General features: G+C 38.1%; 3 protein-coding genes and 1 pseudogene across 4 annotated transcripts; 3 read left to right on the top strand and 1 right to left on the bottom strand.

Moving 5' to 3' along the window:
• Positions 1 to 1,264: 1,264 nt before the first annotated feature.
• Positions 1,265 to 5,340, top strand: LOC121772554 (tyrosine--tRNA ligase 1, cytoplasmic-like). The gene is made up of 10 exons (XM_042169694.1): positions 1,265 to 1,422; positions 1,516 to 1,663; positions 2,202 to 2,491; positions 2,568 to 2,664; positions 2,908 to 3,013; positions 3,096 to 3,178; positions 3,290 to 3,435; positions 3,604 to 3,709; positions 4,302 to 4,361; positions 5,083 to 5,340. The coding sequence occupies exons 1-10, from the start codon at positions 1,337 to 1,339 to the stop codon at positions 5,101 to 5,103; spliced, it is 1,143 nt and encodes a 380-aa protein (XP_042025628.1). The 5' UTR covers positions 1,265 to 1,336; the 3' UTR covers positions 5,104 to 5,340.
• Positions 5,341 to 6,565: 1,225 nt separating this feature from the next.
• LOC121772346 (interactor of constitutive active ROPs 1-like) lies at positions 6,566 to 8,784 on the bottom strand. Of its 2 annotated transcripts, none has more exons than XM_042169409.1 (3): positions 8,596 to 8,784; positions 7,962 to 8,037; positions 6,566 to 7,873 (listed from the first exon to the last, which is right to left on the bottom strand). In XM_042169409.1, the coding sequence occupies exons 2-3, from the start codon at positions 7,973 to 7,975 to the stop codon at positions 6,736 to 6,738; spliced, it is 1,152 nt and encodes a 383-aa protein (XP_042025343.1). In that variant the 5' UTR covers positions 7,976 to 8,037; positions 8,596 to 8,784; the 3' UTR covers positions 6,566 to 6,735. The 2 variants fall into 2 exon arrangements, with proteins under 2 accessions (XP_042025343.1, XP_042025342.1); XM_042169408.1 differs by having other exon boundaries at positions 6,566 to 7,876; positions 8,596 to 8,783.
• Positions 8,785 to 11,878: 3,094 nt separating this feature from the next.
• LOC121770922 lies at positions 11,879 to 13,638 on the top strand (annotated as a pseudogene).
• Positions 13,639 to 17,949: 4,311 nt separating this feature from the next.
• LOC121771254 (polyphenol oxidase I, chloroplastic-like) lies at positions 17,950 to 19,944 on the top strand. The gene has a single exon (XM_042168036.1). The coding sequence runs from the start codon at positions 17,990 to 17,992 to the stop codon at positions 19,703 to 19,705; it is 1,716 nt and encodes a 571-aa protein (XP_042023970.1). The 5' UTR covers positions 17,950 to 17,989; the 3' UTR covers positions 19,706 to 19,944.
• Positions 19,945 to 22,608: the final 2,664 nt, after the last annotated feature.

The raw sequence follows: 22,608 nt of genomic DNA, 5'->3' as shown, positions 1-22,608 counted from the left end.
TGGGCTATCAAAATCAAATATAGCATATTGGCCATTCTTGTAAGGGCAGCTTGTTTTATAAGCTGACCATTTTGATTTTAGAAGTGTCAACTAAATAAATAGGCCAAATTATTAAAAGCCGACTAAAATAAAACTATGAATATTAGATAAATTGTGGCGGGCTTGAAAATATTCGTAATAATCCATGACGAAAATATTCGTAATTTAATAAAATGTTAAAGTTTTTTTAATCAAACGACAATATTTCCCTTATTTATAGTCATTAATGCATTAGTGGTGAGGGTCCATATGCAATTTTTTTCGACTTTTATACCCGAGTTTACAATTTTCTGTTGACATAACATAATTATGAATAAATCTAAATTTTATGATTTTTTTATTAACTTTTGAAGTAGTGGATCAAATTAATTGTATGGCAATTGAATGAGGTTATTTAGGGAAGTGATGAATTACTAACTAATTAATAATTTAAAATTAAGATCAATTTTTAACCATTAGAAGAGCTAGGGATGGATATAAGGTTAGGTGGATTATATTTTAAATTTAAATGAGTATTAAATAAAAGTAAATGGTATTAATGTTAATTATCTCTTATTAAAAAAATCCTAAAATTTTAAATTTACATAACACTTTCAATTTAAATTATTTTTTCAAAAAAAACATATCAAATTAAAGGTAATTTTATAAGTATTCTAACAAGATTTCAATTGCATATATTCCGACGACGTTCGGATGATGAAATTTAATGATTTTTATTTCAGCTTTCGCATATATTAATAAGCATATATTTTTTTTATCAACAAATACATCAAAAAATCTCAATATAACGCATACAAAATCTCAATATAATGCATATAAAATCTCAATAAAACTATGTTGATATTTTCGTGTACTTGTGTTGAAATATTCATGTCATTGTGTTGATATTTGTAATACACTATGTTGATTTAATCTCATCTACTCTTTTGAGATTTAAAATATTTGAGATTCATAAAATTTAATCTCATCTACTCTTTTTAAAATTTAAAGATAGAGATTTGATCTTGATTTTAGATTATGATGTTATAAGTAATACCAGAGGATCAAGCTTATTTATATATGGTTTACCAAATCTTTAATTGATTGGAAATACAGAATATTATGATTTGTCTTTGCCAATGCCAATTTTTAATTTTTTCTTCATCGCAATTTATTCCAAATTAATCCTAAATATGTAGAGTCAAAGAACCTTAAATATGTAGAGTCAAAGGAGCTTTAAAGAACCTTAAATATGTAGAGTCAAAGGAGCTTTCCCATTTTGGAATTTTGTCGCTCCAAACTAAACCCTACACTTTCAATGGAGAACGAAGGAAGCAGCAACAATGGCAGTGAAGTCCCTCCGTCTCAACCGCTAGAGTCTCTTTCCATTTCTCCTGAACCGCAGTAAGTCCTCTCTATTCCTATTTATTCTATGAGAGATTTTATTGCCGAGGGCATGATCTAGAATTTTAATTAGTTGGATTAAACTGTAAATAGGCTGAGCTTGAAGGAGAGGTTCGATTTAATAAGGAGCATCGGTGAGGAGTGCATACAAGAGGATGAATTGGAGAGATTGTTGGCGAAGAAGCCTCAGATTGTTTGCTATGATGGATTTGAACCTTCTGGACGGATGCATATTGCTCAGGTTACTGAATTGAATCCATTTCCTTGTATAGTCTAGCGGAAAAATATTCTCTTTTTTTCAATATTTGATTAATTGTTTTGTTTGTATTTGGTATTGTTAAGCGTGTGCAGAATTTGATGATTAGGGAGTAGTATTATTTATTCATTCAGTTGATGGGAAAAATGCTCAATTAAGTATTTTTGAAAATTGTCAGACTTTTTAATGAATCTAGTTTGTCATCATCTGAGTGTGGATCTGTGGCTTTTGGCTTGATTTGAATTAGAATTTCAAATAGAACTGTTGCTGCAGAGTATTTTTAACACCAAAATTCTGAGGAATTGATCTCATATAGTAGGATAGTGATATAGGGTTATTTGATTTTGATTTGCTTTGATGGGATGTGATTGTGCAATAACACTTTTTGGTGGCGGATTTCACTTTTGTCATAACATACACTCTTATCCTTGATCATGAATATACCTATAAATTTTGGAAACAACATAATGTAGATGCTTATGTGTGATAATGACTGATGGAATGATCAAACATCTATGTGCAGGGAGTTATGAAGGCAATCAATGTCAACAAACTGACTTCTGCTGGATGCAATGTGAAGATATGGATTGCAGATTGGTTCGCTCAGATGAATAACAAAATGGGTGGTGACTTAAAAAAAATTCAAGTGATAGGGCAATACCTAATTGAGATTTGGAAAGCTGTAGGAATGAACCTCGAAGGAGGTCAGGTAAAATTTCTATGGTCTTCTGAGGAGATCAACTCCCGGGCTCACGAGTACTGGCCCCTTGTAATGGACATAGCTAGAAGAAACAAGCTGCCTAGGATTTTGAGGTATGGATATCCTTCTCATTCTGCTAATTGAATATCTAATCACAACTGTTATATCTTAAATTTTGTCGTCTTTTAGGTGCTGTCAAATTATGGGTCGGTCTGAGCAAGATGAATTGTCAGCAGCCCAGATATTCTATCCATGCATGCAATGCGCTGATATATTCTTTCTTAAGGTGACTTTTTATTAACACAGTATATAGTTATGCTTTTGTTGCTTAGATTTATTTGGAAATGACATACTGTTTGCGTATATAAAAGGAAAACTAATAGTGCATATATTTGTTTAGTTTTGATTTGTTAATTATAATTCATTACTTTTCTATAGTGATGAGAAACAGAAATATTATCAATGAACTTTGAAGGCAAGACACATCAGATAACAATATCGTGACTTGTGAATTTGTGTATTGAAACAGGCTGATATCTGCCAATTGGGTATGGACCAGCGCAAAGTGAATATGTTGGCTAGGGAGTATTGTGATGACATCAAAAGAAAAAACAAGCCTATTATATTGTCTCATCGTAAGCATAATATTACCATTTTCACAAAAGTGACAGTCCCATTAAAATTATGTTAAATTTAATTGTTTTAAATTACATGCAGATATGCTCCCTGGTCTGCAGGAAGGACAGGAGAAGATGTCAAAGAGTGATCCATCTTCTTCTATCTTCATGGAGGATGAGGAGGTATTATCTATGTCCAGATTCCAACAAAGGACCATGATCAGCAATTTCTTATTACCGTTTTACACTTTTGCTTTTGAGCGTCTGCTAGCTTGATAAAAACAAATGTCACAGGCTGAGGTGAACTTGAAGATAAAGAAAGCCTTCTGCCCCCCAAAAGTGGTGGAAAAGAACCCATGCCTAGAGTACATCAAATACATTGTTATCCCATGGTTCAATGAGTTCACAGTTGAGCGTAAACCAGAGAATGGGGGTGATAAGTAAGTCCTGGCTTCTGATTTTGTTTTATACTTTCCTATCTAGTCCAAGTCTTGGTGACTTGCTTAAACCTTTTGTTTTCAATCCATATTGCAGAAATATATACGTTGGTATGTTAATTAATTTGGAACATTTTAAAGCTATTTTCTTTACTCATTCACATCCTTCAGGACTTTCAAGAGTTTTGAAGATTTAGTTGGTGACTACGAAAGTGGAGAGCTTCATCCTGGAGATCTCAAACCTGCTCTTGCTAAATCACTAAACCGGATACTGCAGGTAATATTTATCTTTAGTTCTTTACCTTACATCAAATATAGCTTTGAGTCTTTGAATGTTTAAGTATTGATTTACATATATAATTATTCCTTTTGGCATGACCATGTGTTTGTTCTGATGTGGTGAGGTACTTTATACGTTCATGTTAAAGTGTTGTGCACTAACTTCTGAATCATCATTCCTTTTGCATTTGGTATGAAACATATTGAGCTCATCTACCTGAAAGTTCCCCACACATTGTATAGCCTAAATTTTGAGGCATCACTTTCTAGGTATGAATGTGCATCTCTTGTGTGTTTAATTACATAGGACTATGCTATAGTTTCTCTGGAAATGACTCATATTTTGCTTTGTTTCATGTTCTTTTCCATGTGAGCTTATCAGCAATATTATTACTTGGATTCAGATCTCATATAGCTACAAACTTGATTCTTGTTAGTACGAGTATCTGAACCTGTTGGCCTGGTTGACTAATAGGAAAAGCACAGAATCCAACCTATGAACCTATATGAAGAATTGATTTCCTGACTCAAAATCAGTACCCGTTCTTTTGTTACCTGCATATTAACTTAGCCTTGTAAACACTATGCAGCCGGTACGTGATCATTTCATTAACGATCCGAAGGCTAAGGATCTACTGAAAAGAGTGAAGGTATGCACATTTGACTTCTTTCTCTACTTTGAACTGCATGGAATTGATGATGAACAAATGTGATTTAGTCCATAACTACTCTCGGTTCAAATAATTAAGTCAACTTTAATTTTGAATATAATATGTAGCATATGATTGTATGATGAAAATTGTATTAGAGGATGAATTAAGTACTTTATACTATGGGATGATGGACAATTTTGTGTGAAACCATAGATTTCTGGTGTTTTCTCAAGAAATGGTACATTTGAGTTTTGTTTGAGTAAGAATATAAATAGAAACCTCCGGATACTTCTGGACACACATTGTTAGATGTCCATGGCACAGAGAGAGAATTTAGGTAAAAATGGTTTTTTTTTTTTTTGCATAAGTGACTGAGGGTAGTTATATGTTTCAACACCTGGAACCTATATATTACTCCACATGTTGGGAACTTGGACAAGAGATGAGGAATGCAAAGAATCTAACTCTAAAAACAAAATCCAGTAGTGAGCTTTGATATCGATGTATTCACTCTGATTGTTATAGTGATTCGATAATTGAAAATGTTATATGGGTCTGAAATTTATATTTACACTATAATTTTAAACTACATTGCTTCTTTAACATGTGTTATGTGCTTCTGTTATCGTCTGTGTTTATTCCCCGTTAATTTTACTATCTATCTTTATTATACCTTTTTCTTTTTTATAATATTTTGCATATGCTCAATGTTCTGCAGGGTTACAAGGTTACCAGATGATGTGTTGTCTAATGAAAGAAAAACCATTCATACTGTTCTGATAGCAATGTTATTAACTTTTTTTTACTTGGGAATAGCATTACTTTTTTTTTTAAATGTTAGAATCTTGTTATTCATTCTACAAAAGACATACTGGTCACCTATTTATATTTGAGTAGAATGTAGCATCTCAAATCCCCACCAATGGGATTATATATAAACACAGCATTTGCCCAAATGAAGAACATTTTGCTTAAAGCCTTCTTCCCATGTTTATGCATGTAGTAACTGTTGGGCTTGTTTTGTATGGATGATTAGAGCATCAGCAGTGGCGGACGTCACCGAGGAATTCCAACCGGCGTGCGGGAATTCCCTGGCGGACGTCCGCCATTGTGCGTGGCATGCACGGATACGGAATTCCGTCGAGGAATTCGCAGTTCCGCGGCGTTTCGCGGAATTCCGCAGGGAATTCCGTGCGGACATCCGCCATTGCGTGAACTCCCGCTCCGTGCGGAATTCCCGTTTATTGCATTAAATGTTTTTTTTTAAATTTCTATAAATACGTCACGTTGAACTTCATTTCCGAGGAGTGAGAAGCCGATTTTTATTTTAATAAAAATGTACTTTTTAGTAATTATGTATTTTTTTTTATAATGAAGTATGTTTTTTTAAAAATAAAGTGGTTGCATTTTCTCCGTATTCGCGTCGAAATTTTAATTCCGTAAATTGTTTAATTTGTGAATTTGTGAATTTTTTTTTATCGTGGGAAGTCCGTCGGGAATTTCGAAGGGAATTCCGCCGGGAAGTCCGTGTTAGTGTAGTGGGAAGTCCGTTTGACGTGGCGGGAGGTGTTTTTGGAAATTCCGTGGAGAATTCCTCCGTGAATTCCGCATCATTGTTGATGCTCTTAATGTACTGATACCAAATATACTAGAATGTTTATATCTAATATTTTCTACCAAATATGATATTGATATGTTATATATCTCTCCCTTATCCTAATCAAACATGTCATACCTTATCCCATATTGCGTATCACATTAGCCAAAGCATGCACGAATTGAAGCTGGCTTGTCCTTGGCGAACAAGAGTTTCTCGTTCCCTGCATCGTACATGAGCCTGAAAATCTGCTGCTAATAAGCTCCCAAGTGGAATTACAGTCACTGGATTTGTTTAGACCGACCACACGCAAATTAACCTAATTTTCTGCTGCTTCCTAACACCGCACACAAGCTAAACGACAGCCGGAAGATGAGGAAGGAGATGAAGATGCTGACTGAAGACATGGTTGAGTTCTGCAAGAGTGATATGCCCTTTTTAGTTACTCCGTTTTTATGTGATGATCTGTTCTTTAAGTTCAAATATGCGTTTAAAATTTGAGTTATTGAAAGCAGTCTTAACCCGGAGCTACAGAGGGTGATCGATGAGCATCTGATGAAATATGTCGAGCTTAGTGTTCTACCATATACCATAGCGACCATGATAATCATAATTAAGTACATATCTATTATAATTAATGGTGAGAAACTTCTACGACAGTGATTGATAGAATGCTCAGGATACAGAGAACAACACAAATAACAAATGGTGAGAAACCATTTTCATAAGCCTCAAGAAAACACAGTTTATCAAAATAGAGGGCATTGTCGAAATCTACTTCTGACTCTTCTTTTTCCACAGGTCTCCAAACATTCTGATGCCTTTCCTCTTTTCACTTCCGAAATCATCATCTCCACCGTCTATTAGTCCAGGTGAGCCTGCATAACCCGTGTACCCCCCAACATGATCGAACGTGTTGCCATAGACTTTATCCATGGATCCACATCTCTCCGATATCCTCCTGCCGTTCACCTCCATCCCCCCAGCCAGAACAGAAGCTGCTGCATCTGCTGCTTTTCGCCATTGCTCAGTTTGTACACGAAGCATCTTCATCTCATTTTCTAGCAACTCTTTTGCCTTTTCCGTCGCTTCTAACTTTTCATTCATCTGGGAAGCACCATGTTTACTCTTCTCCAGTTCTTCACTAACCACAATCAACTTTTGGTTCAGTCCATCAACCTCAGATTGAGCTGATGATATCTTCAGCAACTTCTCATCAAGCTGGCTCTTTAGGCTCTCATTTTCTTGACGAAAAACATCCAATTCTTTTTCCTTCTCATCCAAACGGACTTTCAGCAAGTTTATCTCCTCACTCTTTGCAGCCAACTCATCAACCAATGGATTCTCCGGTTCAGCAGTTGCAGGCGTTTCAGCTGACAATGTAACAGTCTTAGGTTTGAGTTCATCATCTTCAGCTGGCAGTTCTGGTTCAGCCTTAGGCTCCACAGTTGTCTTCTCATTAGGAACTTCAAAAACATCAGTTTCGTCCAGGATTTCGTCTGATGCTTCATAAACTGCAGTGCTGTCTTTCTTGCTCAGTTTACTCGCGTCAGCTGGAGTTGAGTGCTTTTCTACGATTTCCAATGACTCTGGAGCCTTCTGTGGTTTCTTAGGTTTCTTCTCAAGTTGATCTTGCAGCACCTTTTTAGCGCTCCCGGTTGAGACTATCTGGCCCTTGAGACTCTTGAGCTCCTGCTCTGCAAGGCCAAGCTGAGATTCCAAATCTGCAATTCGAGTTCCCAGTTTCTTCTGATTCAACGGGTTAGACTGGGTGCCTCTCTGTATCCGACCATCGCCTACTTTTGGGCTCCTCTCCGTCCTGGGACGAACATGTGTTGGATCGGAATCAGCGCTGGACGTCCTCATGTTAGGAGGCCCTCGAGGAGATTGCCATTGAGCTACTTCTGTTACTCTACTGTGATCATAACAAGAGCAAAATGAAAACCAAATCATAAAACACAATTAAATAGGGAGAGGGCTATTCATTAGACTGCAAATACCTTGTTCGTCGCATTTCTCTCTTCTTTGAGGGTAAGTGAATGATTTCGACAGCAAAATGAACTTCTAAAATTTGATCTACTTAATCGAATGAGACAATTCAGTTAAAAATTGTACATTTTTCTGGAAAATTAACTGCAAAACACAGAAATTGGAGATAGCAAGCTCAACAATATCGCAGGTTTCTTTTAGAATTCGACCACAAATCTAACCTAACACATTGTACAATTCCCAATCTCTCTAATTTCTTGCGAAATTTTGCAATGAATCCAGCAACACAGATAGAGGCATGATTTCTCCAGGAAAATACAAACTCACTAAGATTAAATCAAAAGGATTCAGTCGTGTGAATGAATTGAACAGCTGGATCTACAAATGGAGGGTCAATTGAAAATGAAAGCAGCCAAAAGGGGGGTCAAGCAAAAAAGAGAGCAGAGTAATCATTTCACAGAGGAAAAAGCTCAATATCACCCATCAATATAAAGAGAAAAAACATACAATACGAATAGAAAATCGCATAAAAAGATACTCGATTAACAAAAATTGCAGTATTAGCGTTTCAAAGCAGGCAATAACTAGGAATAAACATTCAAACAAATATCGAAAATTGGCAATAATATTATAAGAAAATCAAACCTTGAGAAGGTCAGCAGCGCATAGTTGAAGAGCAGACGTTAAACTGAATGGTTATTTGCAGAGCAAAGCAGCATTAAATTTGAAACCGCTGTGGCATTTATGAAGACAATTGTGCACTTCCCTGTGTGTATGTATGACAGCTCTCATTGGGACACGATACAAAAAGGCAGAGAGAGAGGTTGGAAGTTTGAAAGTTCGAATTATAAAGAGTTAAAATTTTGGATAAACCGTAGAGGTGAGGACAAGAGAGTAATTTCAAAAACATTGGATGGAGGAGACGCCAACGGACAAATGTGATACCAACCGAATCTATTTAAAGAGTAATATTTTAATTGTAATTTATTTCTCCATAAATGTTAATTGCACAAAATTAAATTTAAAAATTTACCATAACAGCATCTTGTGCCATTTTTCAACAAAGAAAGGCGCGAGTAAAATCTAGAAAAATAAAAGATGATCTTGAAAGCCGAAGAACTACCTGAGAAGTCACATTTGCATTAATCAATTTGAAGAGAAATGTCACTTCAATTTTGTCTCAATCATCGTCTAATTTAAGACAAGTCTTAGCATCTTGTGCCATTTTTATGCAAATAGATAATCTTCATGTAATAGGAGTATTGGATAGAGAGAATTAAGATAAAAATATTTGTCATTATAACCAATAAGAACTATTTTGAGTCTTTAAATTCTGAAAATTTACTATGAATGCATTTCTCTTTGTTAGATGAATGTCGATTAGGATTTGAGTCCAAGAGAGTTAAAATTTTATTTTTTCACGCAATTACTATTTTTTAGTGCAAATAGAGTTATTTTAAACTTTCAATGCAAATATTAATGTTCTCACAATAATAAATTTTTTATTTTAATCATGCAGCCGCATCAATAATCCTACAAAATTATTGGAATTACATGGACCAACAAACTATGGTAGTACAAAACCATTATAAATGCTACTAATGTTATGTTAAATTGATTGTTTGGTTGAGATAACTAATTACCAAATGATTATTTATTTAGGATTAAATTGTGAAATTATTTAATGGAAGGGAAATGACTATGACTAATTATCACATGATTATCCATGTATGATTAAGTTGTGAGATTCAATCTCATGAACCAAATACAATATATTCGCAAGATATAATCTTGCCAATCGAACAACTTCTAAGTGAATTAAATTGTGCATGCACCGTTCTTTTCAATATACTACTTATTTTAAACAATTTTATATAACATGATACTTTATACACTTATTTTCAACATTTATATAGGCAAAAACTTGGGTCCGCGCATCTTGTAACATACACTAATCCACTTTTTAAAATTTTGTAATTTGATGAACGAAATAAACCTTAATCTTGAAGACATAATTAAGAACACGCCAAGAGTGGGAAAATTATATTCTAAAAACAATAAATATTCATTGAAAATGGAATTTATATTTTGTAATTTCACTTGTAATAGGGATATACAGTTGACTTATAAGTCAGAATACCAAAGTTTAAGTTTGTCCCATCTGATTTTTTTTCAAATCTGTGTTGTTTATTACTCCTATATATATGTGTGTGGTTAGCTATAAAGCTAGTGCACATTGAAAATTATAGTGAACATGCTACGCATATAAAAATGTTGAATTAAATTGCACATATACATTGTTAGAAACATTTTTTTTCTTTAATAACATTTATAGTATTAATGTGAATTGGTGAGAAAGTTTATTGGATTGCTAAATGACGAATCACTACAAATAAAAAACAGTAAGTTGTTATTATTTCTATGAAATGAAGAATTGTTAATATGATAGCGACAAATATTAATGAGTGGTATTATTACGTCAATTAATGCAACTGATCATATATATCCAACCAAATTTGCTGAAAATGTTTATTATTAATGACGGGAATATTGCATTTTGCTTTCCTGAATAGTGTTACAATTCAATTTAATAGTAATATGTTTTTTTATACTTACAATTCAATTTAATACTCATTATTTAATTGTTCAATTGAAATTTCCAATTATTTAGTCGACTCAATGATTAATTGAAATCTTAAATGCAATCAAATGAATCTAAAATTAGTAGGAATTCTCAATTGTTCAAATCAATTGAAAAGCAATTTACTTCTCAACTATATATAATATCAATTGATATGTCTAAGTGACAGGTTGAAGTTAAAATCAATTCAGTCAAAGATCATTGGAATTGAAGATCATTGGGACAAATTAAATCGGCAATTAATTGAAATGATCCAAATAAAGCAATAATCAATTTAAATTAATACTAGTTAGTGGCTGACTAGTTAAATCATGAGACTAGTTAGTGGCTGACTTTTTATTGAATGATTATTATTATACACATAGATCTTGATTTCGATTTCCAAATTAGAACTGAATTATTTTATTATTCTATGACTAGTTTAATACTAATACATATACTAGTATTTACTATGATAGTGGGAAATGTTATAGACTTATTTTATGTGAGTATTGCTTAACGCATATTTAATGTTGTTTGTTTTATGTATCTAGTTTATTATAATAGGAGTATATTAGAAAATGTTATTAAAAAAATTTAATTTCATAAATTTATAAAAATTTATTTTATTGATTTATTTGAAGTTACTAAGAAAATGAACTAATTGAGCTTTAATTTTTATGAATTTTACAAAATTTAAAATTTCAGTTACATCTTTTAATGTATTAGAATAAAGCCAAATATAAAACTAAACAAATAATATTAAATTTGCGTTGAAGGGAGCGATGCTCACATAAATTATGTAGCATATCATTTTACACCATGAGAAATGATATGCTACATGTCTTGTGTAAGCATCTTATATGAGCATCATCCTTGTTTGATACTCCATATTTACAGGTGTTTATTTTATTTTATGTATTTAGTTTGATTATAACACAATAAAAAATGTTATTAATATTTTTATTTTATAAAATATTATTAATATTTTTATTTAGTCCGAAAGTAAGTGATAAAAATTTAATCATTTTAATCTCTTGGAGTATACTTATTTTATTTTGTATCCTACTTTGTTATATACTCCATACAATAAGACAACATAATCATTCGCAAATTGAAATAATTACATACCACATGTTCTATATAACATCTTCTTAACCATAACCTATTCCACCCACAAACCAACATGGCGTCCCTTCCTCTTCCCCTTCCCACCTCTCCCTACGCCGGAAACTGACCGGAAAGCCACCCCACATCCCCTCAAGAGTCTCATGCAACGCCTAAAACGTCGAAAAAACTCCCCAACAACCCAAACTCGACAGAAGAAACCTCCTCCTCAACATCGGCGGCCTCTACGGCGCCACCAATCTCATACCCCCACCTCACGCGCCGCCCGCCTCCGCCACCCCCATCTCCTCCCCCGACCTCTCCACATGCTCCCAAGGAACAAACCTCAACACCCAACAGCCACTCGACGTCAACTGCTGCCCCCCATTCTCCAACAACTACAAACTCCCCCACACCTCCCACCACCACCGCCGCCTCCGCCCCGCTGCCCATCTCGTCACAAGGAATACATCGCCAAATACGAGAAGGCCACCGCGCTCATGAAGGCCCTCCCCTACGATGATCCCCGCAGCTTCATGCAGCAAGCGAACGTCCACTGCGCTTACTGTAATCTCACCTACGATCGAACCGGAGATGAATCCGAAAAGCTCCAAATCCACAACTTCTTGCATTTCTTCCCTTGGCATCGATGGTATCTCTATTTCTACGAGAGAATTTTGGGGAAATTAATCGATGATCCCACCTTCGCCCTTCCGTTTTGGAACTGGGACAACCCTGACGGCATGGCCATTCCGGCCATGCTCGTGAGGGAAAACTCCACTCTCAACGACGAACGCCGCAACCAGACCCACCTCCCGCCTACTCCGGCCGACCTCCTCTACTCCTCGACGTCGAAAACCGACCCGAATATCATAATCCTGACCAACCTCGCCGAAATGTACGGTGAGATGGTGCGGAATGTTTCAAACGTAGAGAATTTCTACGGTGCTAAATACGTGATTGGGACCGCTCCGGATCCCGGCCCTGGCACTGTCTAGCGGGGGTCCCACACTGCGCTGCACGCCTGGGTGGGGGACCCTCGCTCGCCTGCTGGGGAGGATATGGGGAACTTTTACTCGACTGCTCGAGACCCCATATTCTACTCCCTCCACGCCAACGTGGACCGGCTCTGGTCCGTGTGGCGTGGGCTCCGAGGCCACAAGCCGAAGGATTTCGGGGACAAAGACTGGCTGGAGGCCAGCTTCGTCTCCTACGACGAGAACGCGCAGCTGGTGCGCGTGAGGGTGAAGGACACTCTGGAGGATGTGAAAATGAGGTTCTCTTACCAGAAGGTGGAGCTGCCGTGGCTCGACAAGAGGCCGAAGGCGCTCGTGAGGAGGTCAAAGATCGCGTCTAAGGCGGTTGGCGTGAGTAATGTGTTCCCGGTGAAGCTGGATAAGGTGGTGAGGGTTTTGGTGGAGAGGCCGAAGAGGAAGAGGAAGGAGGAGGAGGAGCTGCTGGTGATCGAGGGGATCGAGGTGGATACGGCGAAGTTCGTGAGGTTTGAGGTGTTTGTGAACGACGAGGACGACGAGCCGGGGGGAGGGGATGAAGGAGCGGGCGGAGTATGCGGGAGGGTACTCGCAGGTGCCGCAGAAGAATTCAACGAAGGTGAAGAGCAAAATCAGGCTGGTGGCTGGGGCTGAGGGGAGCTGCTTGAGGATTTGGATGTGGAAGATGATGACAAGATCTTGGTGACGTTGGTGCATAGAGCTGGGGGAGAAGATATTACCATTGGTGGAGTCAAGATCATCTATGTTTAGCTTTTCTTCTTGTTTGGCTGTTTGACTGTATGCATGGGCAGCTGCAGTTTTTCCCACCAAGTATATATATTAGTGATGGTTTTCTTTTTGTTTTCGTATTTGGTTGGTGTGTAAGAAAATAAGGTGGGAGACCTTTGTAATACCTGGTACTAAGTTGTGTATGTGGGAATTTCTTCTACTAGTATTTTGGTTTGTGTATGTGACGTGATTACTGATCATAATGTTGCATACTCCTCGCAAATTAAACTACATCTCACATGTGTCTTCCGCAAGTTACATCTGACAATCAAACCGAACAACTGTCATTCGAAAATCATACTAACTGACATCTTAACTTGCAATATAGACATTTAATGATTCAACCAAATCTTTTAAAAACCAGACCGATGAGTGAATCAGTAAAGTTATTGGTTCATGGTTCAATCGGTCAGACCGGTTTAACTACTGCATTCAACATAAATCATCACCATCTATTTGGACTTTGAACTAATTAAACTTATTCTACAATGATCTTAAATACTCTCTTAGTCCCATAAATTTTGTCAAACTTTGATCAGACACGGATTCTAAGAAATGTAGTGGAAAATGAGTTGAAAAAGTTAGTGGGATGTGTGTCCTATTTTTAGATATTAGTTTTATAAAAATATGTGAATGAGAATGCGTTAGTGGAATATGAGGTTCATTACCAAAAATGGTAAAAAGTGAAATGTGACAAATTTTGTGAGACGCCATTGACGAAATTAACTTCATTCTCATAGCATTAAAGAATATAAGGTTCTTTTACAAAACAAGTACAGAAGTACCACTAAAGCATGCTTTTACAATATAATCCATAATAATTTCAATGCCCATGGTAATTTATAATTTGAACTAACATGATGATGACATATCCAAAAATTACAAAAATACAAGTCGGGTGGCGGATGTCCTGAATAAGTACGTCTAGAAATGTAGTATAGTCTTTTTTATCATATTTTATCAAGATTATGTACACTGGCCTAAGGTTATTACATTCGTCTGGTTTAAAAGTGCACATATCTCCAACGATTGTATTTTTCTATTTAAAATATCTACTCCTTACATATTTACACATTCCACATCTTAAATTATAATTAGCACCATTCGTCTAGAAATTGTGGCATCATCTGGTCTTTCAAAGCTTCCAATGAAATGATTCTCAACATGCATGCACATAGAGTAAATACTACTAGTTCTAGTACATTGAGGTATTTTTTTGTAAATTGTGAGTACGTGTAAATTCAAATATAAAATGGAAATACTCAAATACCCCACTTTTGATGAATTGACTAAATGATGGGAGTAATGAAACCAGACTACTTTTTTGTAAATGGGAGATGATTTAAATTTCACAAAGAATTAAATTTTGTCAAATTAAATCAATTAAAGAAAAAATATCTAAAAGTTAATTATAAGCTACAGCTGTAAAAAATATTATAAAATAAATTTTAAACTTAAATTAATTTGTCAAAATTATATTGGTGATGAAAGTTTAATTTTTTTCCACTTCATAAAAGGATGGTAGTATTTCATTTAGGACGTGGCCTCTTATTATTAGACTACCTACCACAACATGTGACTTCTCTTCCTTGACTGGTAGGTGGTAAATAATGTGGCTCTATATTCAAAATTTTAAATACTCTGTTTTCTATTCAAATTGCTAATTTTACGTCAATTATATTTGTACGAAATGAGTAAATGATGTAGACAATGGAACTGAAAATAGATACTACTCCACTATCCTTTTACCCTTTTCGGCTTTACCTATTGGCTATTGCAGTGGGTGAGTGTACCTTGTTTCCAGTCACACAAGAAAAACAAGATTATTTCTATTTTGAAAAGTTATATTGTGAATTTTAGGGGTGTCGAAACGGGTACCTGCGGATACCCAAACCTAATTTTGCGGGTACCCGTACGAAAACTTCAATATTATACTACGCAATCTCGACCCGTATAGTTATACGGGTAACCTGATACCCGCAGGCATATTTTGAATTGTGTATTATATTATTCAATGGTATTATGCTTTTAGTTTTCGCTTATCATTAATGTTAGTCATCTAATAAAATAATTTTATGTACATGTTTGTAATTCTAGAATGGATTTTGGGATTGTTGCTAGTTGCTACACTATGATTTTAGATTTGTATTTTTTTACTTTGTTGTATTTGCATAATTTCCAACTATTAACTATGCACAAATATGGTGATTTCTCATCTCTTAAATATAATATGACTACGTATGAAATATAATGCAAATCCAAATTTCAAACAAGCAAATATGATAGAAACATTAACCATGTCTAAAATTAAATCACCATTCAAAAGTTTAATATAAATTGATTATATATAAACTTGAAACAAATTAACTAAAATAAAATATTTTAAAATACCCTTAAAAATAACAGGTATTATCGGGTTTAACGGGTATACCCGCAAAAATTTAAAACAAACTACCTGATCCCGCCCCGTTTCCCTTTGTCGTCGGGTAGCGGGTACCCGATATCCGACGAGTAGCGGGCCGGGTTGAGGGTTTCCCAATACACACTACTCGTTTCGACACCCCTAGTGAATTTTGTTCTACACCTGTGATCTCTGAGGATAACTTTTATTCACAAGCGGCAATTTTTCCCTTTAAAAAATGAATAATACGCGATCTTTATTCATTGTTTTGAATGTGGCAATCTAAATCTTTAACTTAATTACCATGGAGTATTAATTTGAGAAGAAGCATTTTATTAATGGTAAGAGAGCAACCTTATTGACTGAGCTGTGTTTTATCATTATTACTAATAAAAGATCTTTAAAGAGTTAGTGATTGTATTTCTTTGAAAGTGTAAAATGCAAGAATAGTTTATAGCAGGAGTTATATATTTTGAGTGAAACGTATAAATACTTTCCAAAAGGAAAAGCAAAAACAACATTGAGTACTAAAAATGGGTAGGTTGTACTACAATAATAATTTCCTATGGAGCCCACTTCGTATTATTAAGATATTGCATGCGATCCAACCTGTTCAAAATTTGTAACTGCTTATAGTATGTTTTTAGGGAATTTGTTTGATGAAATAATAGTGAATTGCAATATGAAATTTGTACGAACGAGTTTTGTCTAGAATAAAACTTTTACTATTAAATTTGATATTGTTAGATAAACTATATTACATCTTAGATAATGTTAGTAATATGTTTGGTGGATAAAATTATTATATTTATCTCATTTTTACAGTTAAAAATAATTATAACGCGCGATTAATCATAATTTAAGCTTGTTTAATTTAATAAGTCGTTAATCCAATTTAGTACTACATTTGATTAATTTATCTTTGAATAACTAATTATCAAATGCACTGCTATGGTATTACAAATAGACAAAGGGGGTTCCAGTCCAATAATATCATGACTGCAAAAACACAAATTGCATGATTTGACCATGCCATCTGAATGACCTCTCCAAATACAGGCGACCTTTCTCACCTATACTAAATAGTGAATAGTATTCCTACCATCCAAAATTAGACGAAACTAGTAAAAATAGCCAAAAATACAAATCGGCCGGAGACAGCAACCCATCCCCACCACCAAAATCAAGAAACCGAAAATCGGTTGCGGAGGAGCGGAGAGTGATAAGGCAAATAGAACAGATATAGTATGACATTAAGGTGAATATAATACTACTAATGTGGAGATAGATCAAGAGTAATTTGTCATAGATCAAGCTTTCGAGAAAAAGCCAATTGAACAGCGAATATACGAGGACACGGAGAGAAGTAGCCACAAAAAATCGACAAACACAGACACATGAAACTATAAAACACATGATCCGAACCGTGATTAACCTAACCATGTTTTGATGTATTGTCATTATTAAAAAGTAGCAAAACGACAAAAGACCAAAACGTGCCAAAATTAGTCCATGCCATAACTTAGAGCATCCACAATAGGAATAGAGCGCGGACTAGCCGCTAGTCCGTGTGCTAGTCTACTATTGCGGGCGGCGAGCGGGTGACGGACGAGAGGTCGTCCGTTGGATAAGGCGGACGTCCACCTCCTAGTCCGTGCGCTCGTCCGCTATTGTGGGCAGGCAACGGACAAGAGGAAGGACGTCTTATTTTTTTAATTTTTTATTACTTTTTTTTATTTATTCTCAATATTTACAACTCATTGCACTTCATTTTTTTCATATTTGATAAACACCAATAATTAAAATGAATTAATCTTATTTTTCAATTTATTTTATTGGCTAGGACATCGGCTAGTCCTAGTGCTTGTTCCCTATTGTGCAGTGGGATGCCCTAGTGATGTGGCAGTGGGATGAGAAGTTTTAGTGACGTGACAAAAAGGTATTTTTGGGAAGTTCTAGTGCTAGTCCGTGGGGAAGTCCTTTTTCCTATCGTGGATGCTCTTATCCGCACTATCAACTTGTGAAAAACGTTGCAGCTTTTTTACACATGCAATAATCCCTCTCTCTATATAACTCATCCCACTCTTCACTATTCAAACCCACCCCACAATAAACTTTAAAAAAACCACCATGGCATCTCTCCCTCTCTCCACCGTCGCCATCACAAATATCTCCTCCCTCCACCGCCCCCACCCGCCGCGTCTCCCCCCACCACCCCACCGCCTCACCATCTCCTGCAACGCCTCCGAATCCCACCCCAGCCAAGTCGACCGCCGAAACCTCCTCCTCGGCATGGGCGGCCTCTACGGCGCCAGCAACCTCATCCTCCCCGGCGACGCCCCCGCCTCCCCCCCCCCCCCCCCCGACCTCGCCAAATGCACCCGCGGCACCAACCTCAACCTCCGCCAGCCCCTCGACGTCGACTGCTGCCCCCCCTTCTCCGAGAACGCCCTCGACTACAAGCTCCCCTCCGCCACGGACATCCGCGTCCGCCCCGCCGCCCACCTCGCCGACAACGACTTCATCGCCAAGTACGAGAAGGCCACCGAGCTCATGAAGGCCCTCCCCGCCGACGACCCCCGCAACTTCATGCAGCAAGCCAACGTCCACTGCGCTTACTGCAACCTCACCTACGACCAGGGCGCCGCCGACCCTTCCAACAAGCTCCAGATTCACTTCTCCTGGCTCTTCTTCCCCTGGCACCGCTGGTATTTATACTTCTACGAGAGAATCTTAGCCAAATTGATCGATGATCCCACCTTCGCCCTCCCCTACTGGAACTGGGATAACCCTAAGGGCATGGCCATGCCCTCCATGTTCGTCAAAGAAAACTCTCCCCTCTTCAATCCGAGGCGCAACCAAGCCCACCTTCCTCTAATCGACCCACCTCCCTACGCCGATCTCCGATACTCCAAAAAATCGAGTACTCCACAAGACAAGGTAGTCCAGAGCAACCTCACAGAAATGTACTCGGAAATGGTTCGCAGCGCGGTCAATTTGGAGGATTTCTACGGTGCCAAGTACAACCTCGGGGCCAAACCTGACCCCGGTGCTGGCACCGTAGAGCGGGGGTCCCACACCGCGATACATGCCTGGGTCGGGGACCCCAACTCCCCGGCAGGAGAGGACATGGGTAACTTCTACTCTACCGGAAGGGACCCACTCTTCTTCTGCCACCACGCCAACGTGGATCGTATGTGGTCCGTGTGGCGTGATCTCCGCGGCTCGAAGCCGAAGGAGTTCTCTGACCCGGACTGGCTCGACACGAGCTTCTTGTTTTACGACGAGAACGCGCAGCTGGTCCGGGTCAAGGTGAGGGATACGGTGGAGAATCTGAAGATGGGTTACACTTTTCAGAAGGTGGAGATTCCGTGGCTGAACAAGAGGCCGAAGGCGAAGGTGAGGAAGGCGAAGGTGGCGAGCACGTCGTCGGCGCCCAAGGCGACGGACACGAGCGTGTTCCCGGTGAAGCTGGACAAGGTGGTGAGGGTTTTGGTGGACAGGCCGAAGAGGAAGAGGAGCAAGGGTGAGAAGGAGAAGGAGGAGGAGCTGCTGGTGATTGAAGGGATTGAGGTGGATACGTCGGAGTTTGTGAGGTTTGAGGTGTTTGTGAACGACGAGGACGATGATCCGAGCGATGTGATTGATCTGGCGGAGTATGCGGGAGGGTACTCGCAGGTGCCGCACAAGAATGCTGCGAATGTGAAGAGCAAGATAAGGCTGGGGTTGACGGAGCTGCTGGAGGATTTGGATGTGGAGGATGATGACAAGATTTTGGTGTCGCTGGTGCCCAGAGATGGAGGGGAGGATATCACCATTGGTGGAGTCAAGATTATCTATGTGTGAAATTTGGCAGCTGTGTGTGTGTTTCCTGAGAGGACTGAAGGATGTTGAGTTTGTTTTCTTTTTCTGTTTGGTTGAAAAATAACATGTCATGTGACTGTGTGTGATGAATGTTGCTTTGTTATTAGGGTAGTACGTAATGTGTGTCGATCGATGTTGTGATGTTTGTTCCTCTCTTGTTTAGGATTGCATTGTATGTCGATCGATGTTTTAGGTGAATGAAGGCTTGTTTTTCGCCATAAGTTTCTGATCACAAACAGTTTGCTCTTCACTAGTACTCCATTTTGATGGGATTAAACAATAAAATGAATGCAAAATACTATATATTACTAATAGTATAATGAGAAAATGTAGGGCGAAAAATATAAAAGAAAATCAGATTTGGAAGCTTTATGGGCCCACCACACTTCCGCAGTTCCGCTGCGCCACACTGATTTGTTGCTTACGTATTCTTCTAAATAGTAGTATATAATATCAGAAATATACAATGGCTTCCAGATTTTCTATGCTCGTCTAAATTTCTAATGTAAAGGCTTCCACATTTTTAATGTTTACATTTAATACTGAATGAATTATGATCATTGAATGGGGGAGTTAACAAGATAATTATACAAAATAAAAAACTGAAGAACACAAAAACTCTGGAATAAATCAATATTAAACTCAAACATATACGTAGTACTAGTATTTATAAAGTATATATATTTATGAGTCTGTGATCAATTGAGTTTGTTAGCCTAATTAAGATGAATTATTAGCCACTCAATTTTATTAAATGAGTGGTCCAGTATTTGTCATATGGAAAATATTGTTAGATTAATTAATTATGAAAGATCGGAATGGTAATTTCCTGGTACATTTTATTCAATAAATACTTTTATTTTTAATTTTATTTTTTAAATTATTTTAATTTTATTAAAAAAATTAATTTTTTTTGTCATCTACATATACAATTCATGTCAACTACACATATATAATGTCAACTACGTGTACAATCCATGTCAACTACATATACAATTCATGTCTAAGAGCATGCACGGCGGTGGACGGACGGCGTTCGTCCGTGCCGCTGGCACGGACAAGCTCCACCGCCGCTGCGCTCGCGCCGCTGGCACGGCGCTGCTCGTTGCGAAGAGCACGTCCGTGCCAGCGAGCAGACGACGTGGCGGCACGCGATTGGGCAACGGCATAGCCGTTGCCTTTGAAATTTTTTTATTAAAAATCGGTTTTTAATTAAAAAAAACCGATAAAAAAATTTCACTTCCAAAAAAAATATATCTGTTTATTACCGTTTTTTCCACTTTTTTAATTTTTTTTTATTTTTTCCCCAAAAAATACACATTTTCATCTATAAATACCCCCACTTTCACACCCAAAAATTCACACCAAACAACACAATTCTCATCTTCATTCTCTCATATCCATTCCCATCTTCATTCTCCCATATCCCTTCTCAATCTTTCTTCCACTCCTACACCATAACAAAGTCCGGCCACGGCGATAACCCCCCGGGCTCCGGTTGGAACCCTGAATGGTTCGGTTCACCACCGTTTCCTAGTCCAAAAACGGAATACTCGGCCCCTCCTCAAACCCAAAGTTCGGGCGTTCCGGGTGGCTACCGGTCATACCCAATCGACGAACAAGGTGCCCCCGAAGGGCGATACGGGTGGACACCGGAGCCTAGGCCGACCGCCCCCTCCCAAATTCCGACTCCTCCTACTCGCGGTGTCCGCACACCGTACACTCCGGCGGAGATGGATAAATTGTTCAAGGCGTACTTGGAAATCTCCGAAGATCCGGTGGTTGGCACGAACCAATCCGGCGATCACTTTTGGTAGCGCATCGCTCGCCGGTACAATGAAAACCGACCGCCGGGAACAGTCGAGCGCAACGAGAGTATGGTGCGCAACGCCATCTTCCGAGCCAACGATGAAATTGACAAGTTCAATGGCTATTTCCTCCTGGAAGAGCGGAATGCGGGGAGCGGCCGGAATGAGGTCGACTTCATCACTGCCGCGATGAGCACCTACCAATCCATGAACTACAAGCCGTTCAAGTACCTCAACATTTGGCAGGAGACGCGGACTCACTCGAAATATATGGGAGGCGTAACATCCTCCTCTAGCGGCTCCTCCAAACGGTCAAGGTCGGTATCTCTATCCGACGCCGGCTCCGAAGAAGTGGGTAGCCAACTCGCCGGAGCTAACTTGAGTAGCCCCGACGCCGGCCCGAGCGGTTCCCAACGCCGACCGTAAGGAAGGAAGAAGGCGGCGACCAACCGCCGTCGAGCCACGGCTGCAACCGCCGATGCTCCAGTTCCCGCTCCCGTTCCATATGAGCCACCTCCACCCCCACCAACTCGTTGTGGCGGCTTTTGCCCAACTCAATATGGCCGATAGGTCCACTATGACCCGCTCGCAACTTCGATCGCACGAGGCCATGATATTGGGCCTCCAAAGACAATTGGGGGTAGTGCCGCCGGATGAGTAGTCGTCCACAGGGGTATTTTTAGCTTTTAATTATGTAATTTTTAATTTTTAGGAGTTTAATTATGTGATTTTTAATTTATAGGATTTTAATTATGTCTTTTTTATGTTATTTGTAATTTGTAATATTTATTTTGGTTTTTTAATGAATTTTAATATTATGGAAATGTTTTTGTTTAATTGAATTTTAAATTGAATTGTGCTCGTCCTTGCGGAAGAGCACAGCTGTGGGTGTTGTGCTCTTGCCAGAGAGCAGGCAGGAATAGTGGGGCCGGACCCACAACCGTGCTCGCTGGCAAGTGAACGGTTGTGGATGCTCTAACTACACACGTATAATGTCAACTATGTGTACAATCCATGTCAACTATATACATATAATGTCAACTATAAGTTGCTGACATTTGATATGCAGGCTATTGA

The sequence above is a fragment of the Salvia splendens genome, chromosome 16 (genome assembly GCF_004379255.2).
Source record: "Salvia splendens isolate huo1 chromosome 16, SspV2, whole genome shotgun sequence".
NCBI classification, from domain to species: domain Eukaryota; kingdom Viridiplantae; phylum Streptophyta; class Magnoliopsida; order Lamiales; family Lamiaceae; genus Salvia; species Salvia splendens.
This window is presented reverse-complemented; position numbering and strand designations above follow the sequence as displayed.

Excerpts from the sequence above, each read along its gene's own strand:
- LOC121772554 (XM_042169694.1), top strand. The coding sequence starts at position 1,337 with ATGGAGAACGAAGGAAGCAGCAACAATGGCAGTGAAGTCCCTCCGTCT. Across the intron at positions 3,710-4,301 it reads CACTAAACCGGATACTGCAG|CCGGTACGTGATCATTTCAT; the intron begins GTAATATTTATC and ends AACACTATGCAG. Across the intron at positions 4,362-5,082 it reads ATCTACTGAAAAGAGTGAAG|GGTTACAAGGTTACCAGATG; the intron begins GTATGCACATTT and ends AATGTTCTGCAG.
- LOC121771254 (XM_042168036.1), top strand. The coding sequence starts at position 17,990 with ATGGCATCTCTCCCTCTCTCCACCGTCGCCATCACAAATATCTCCTCC.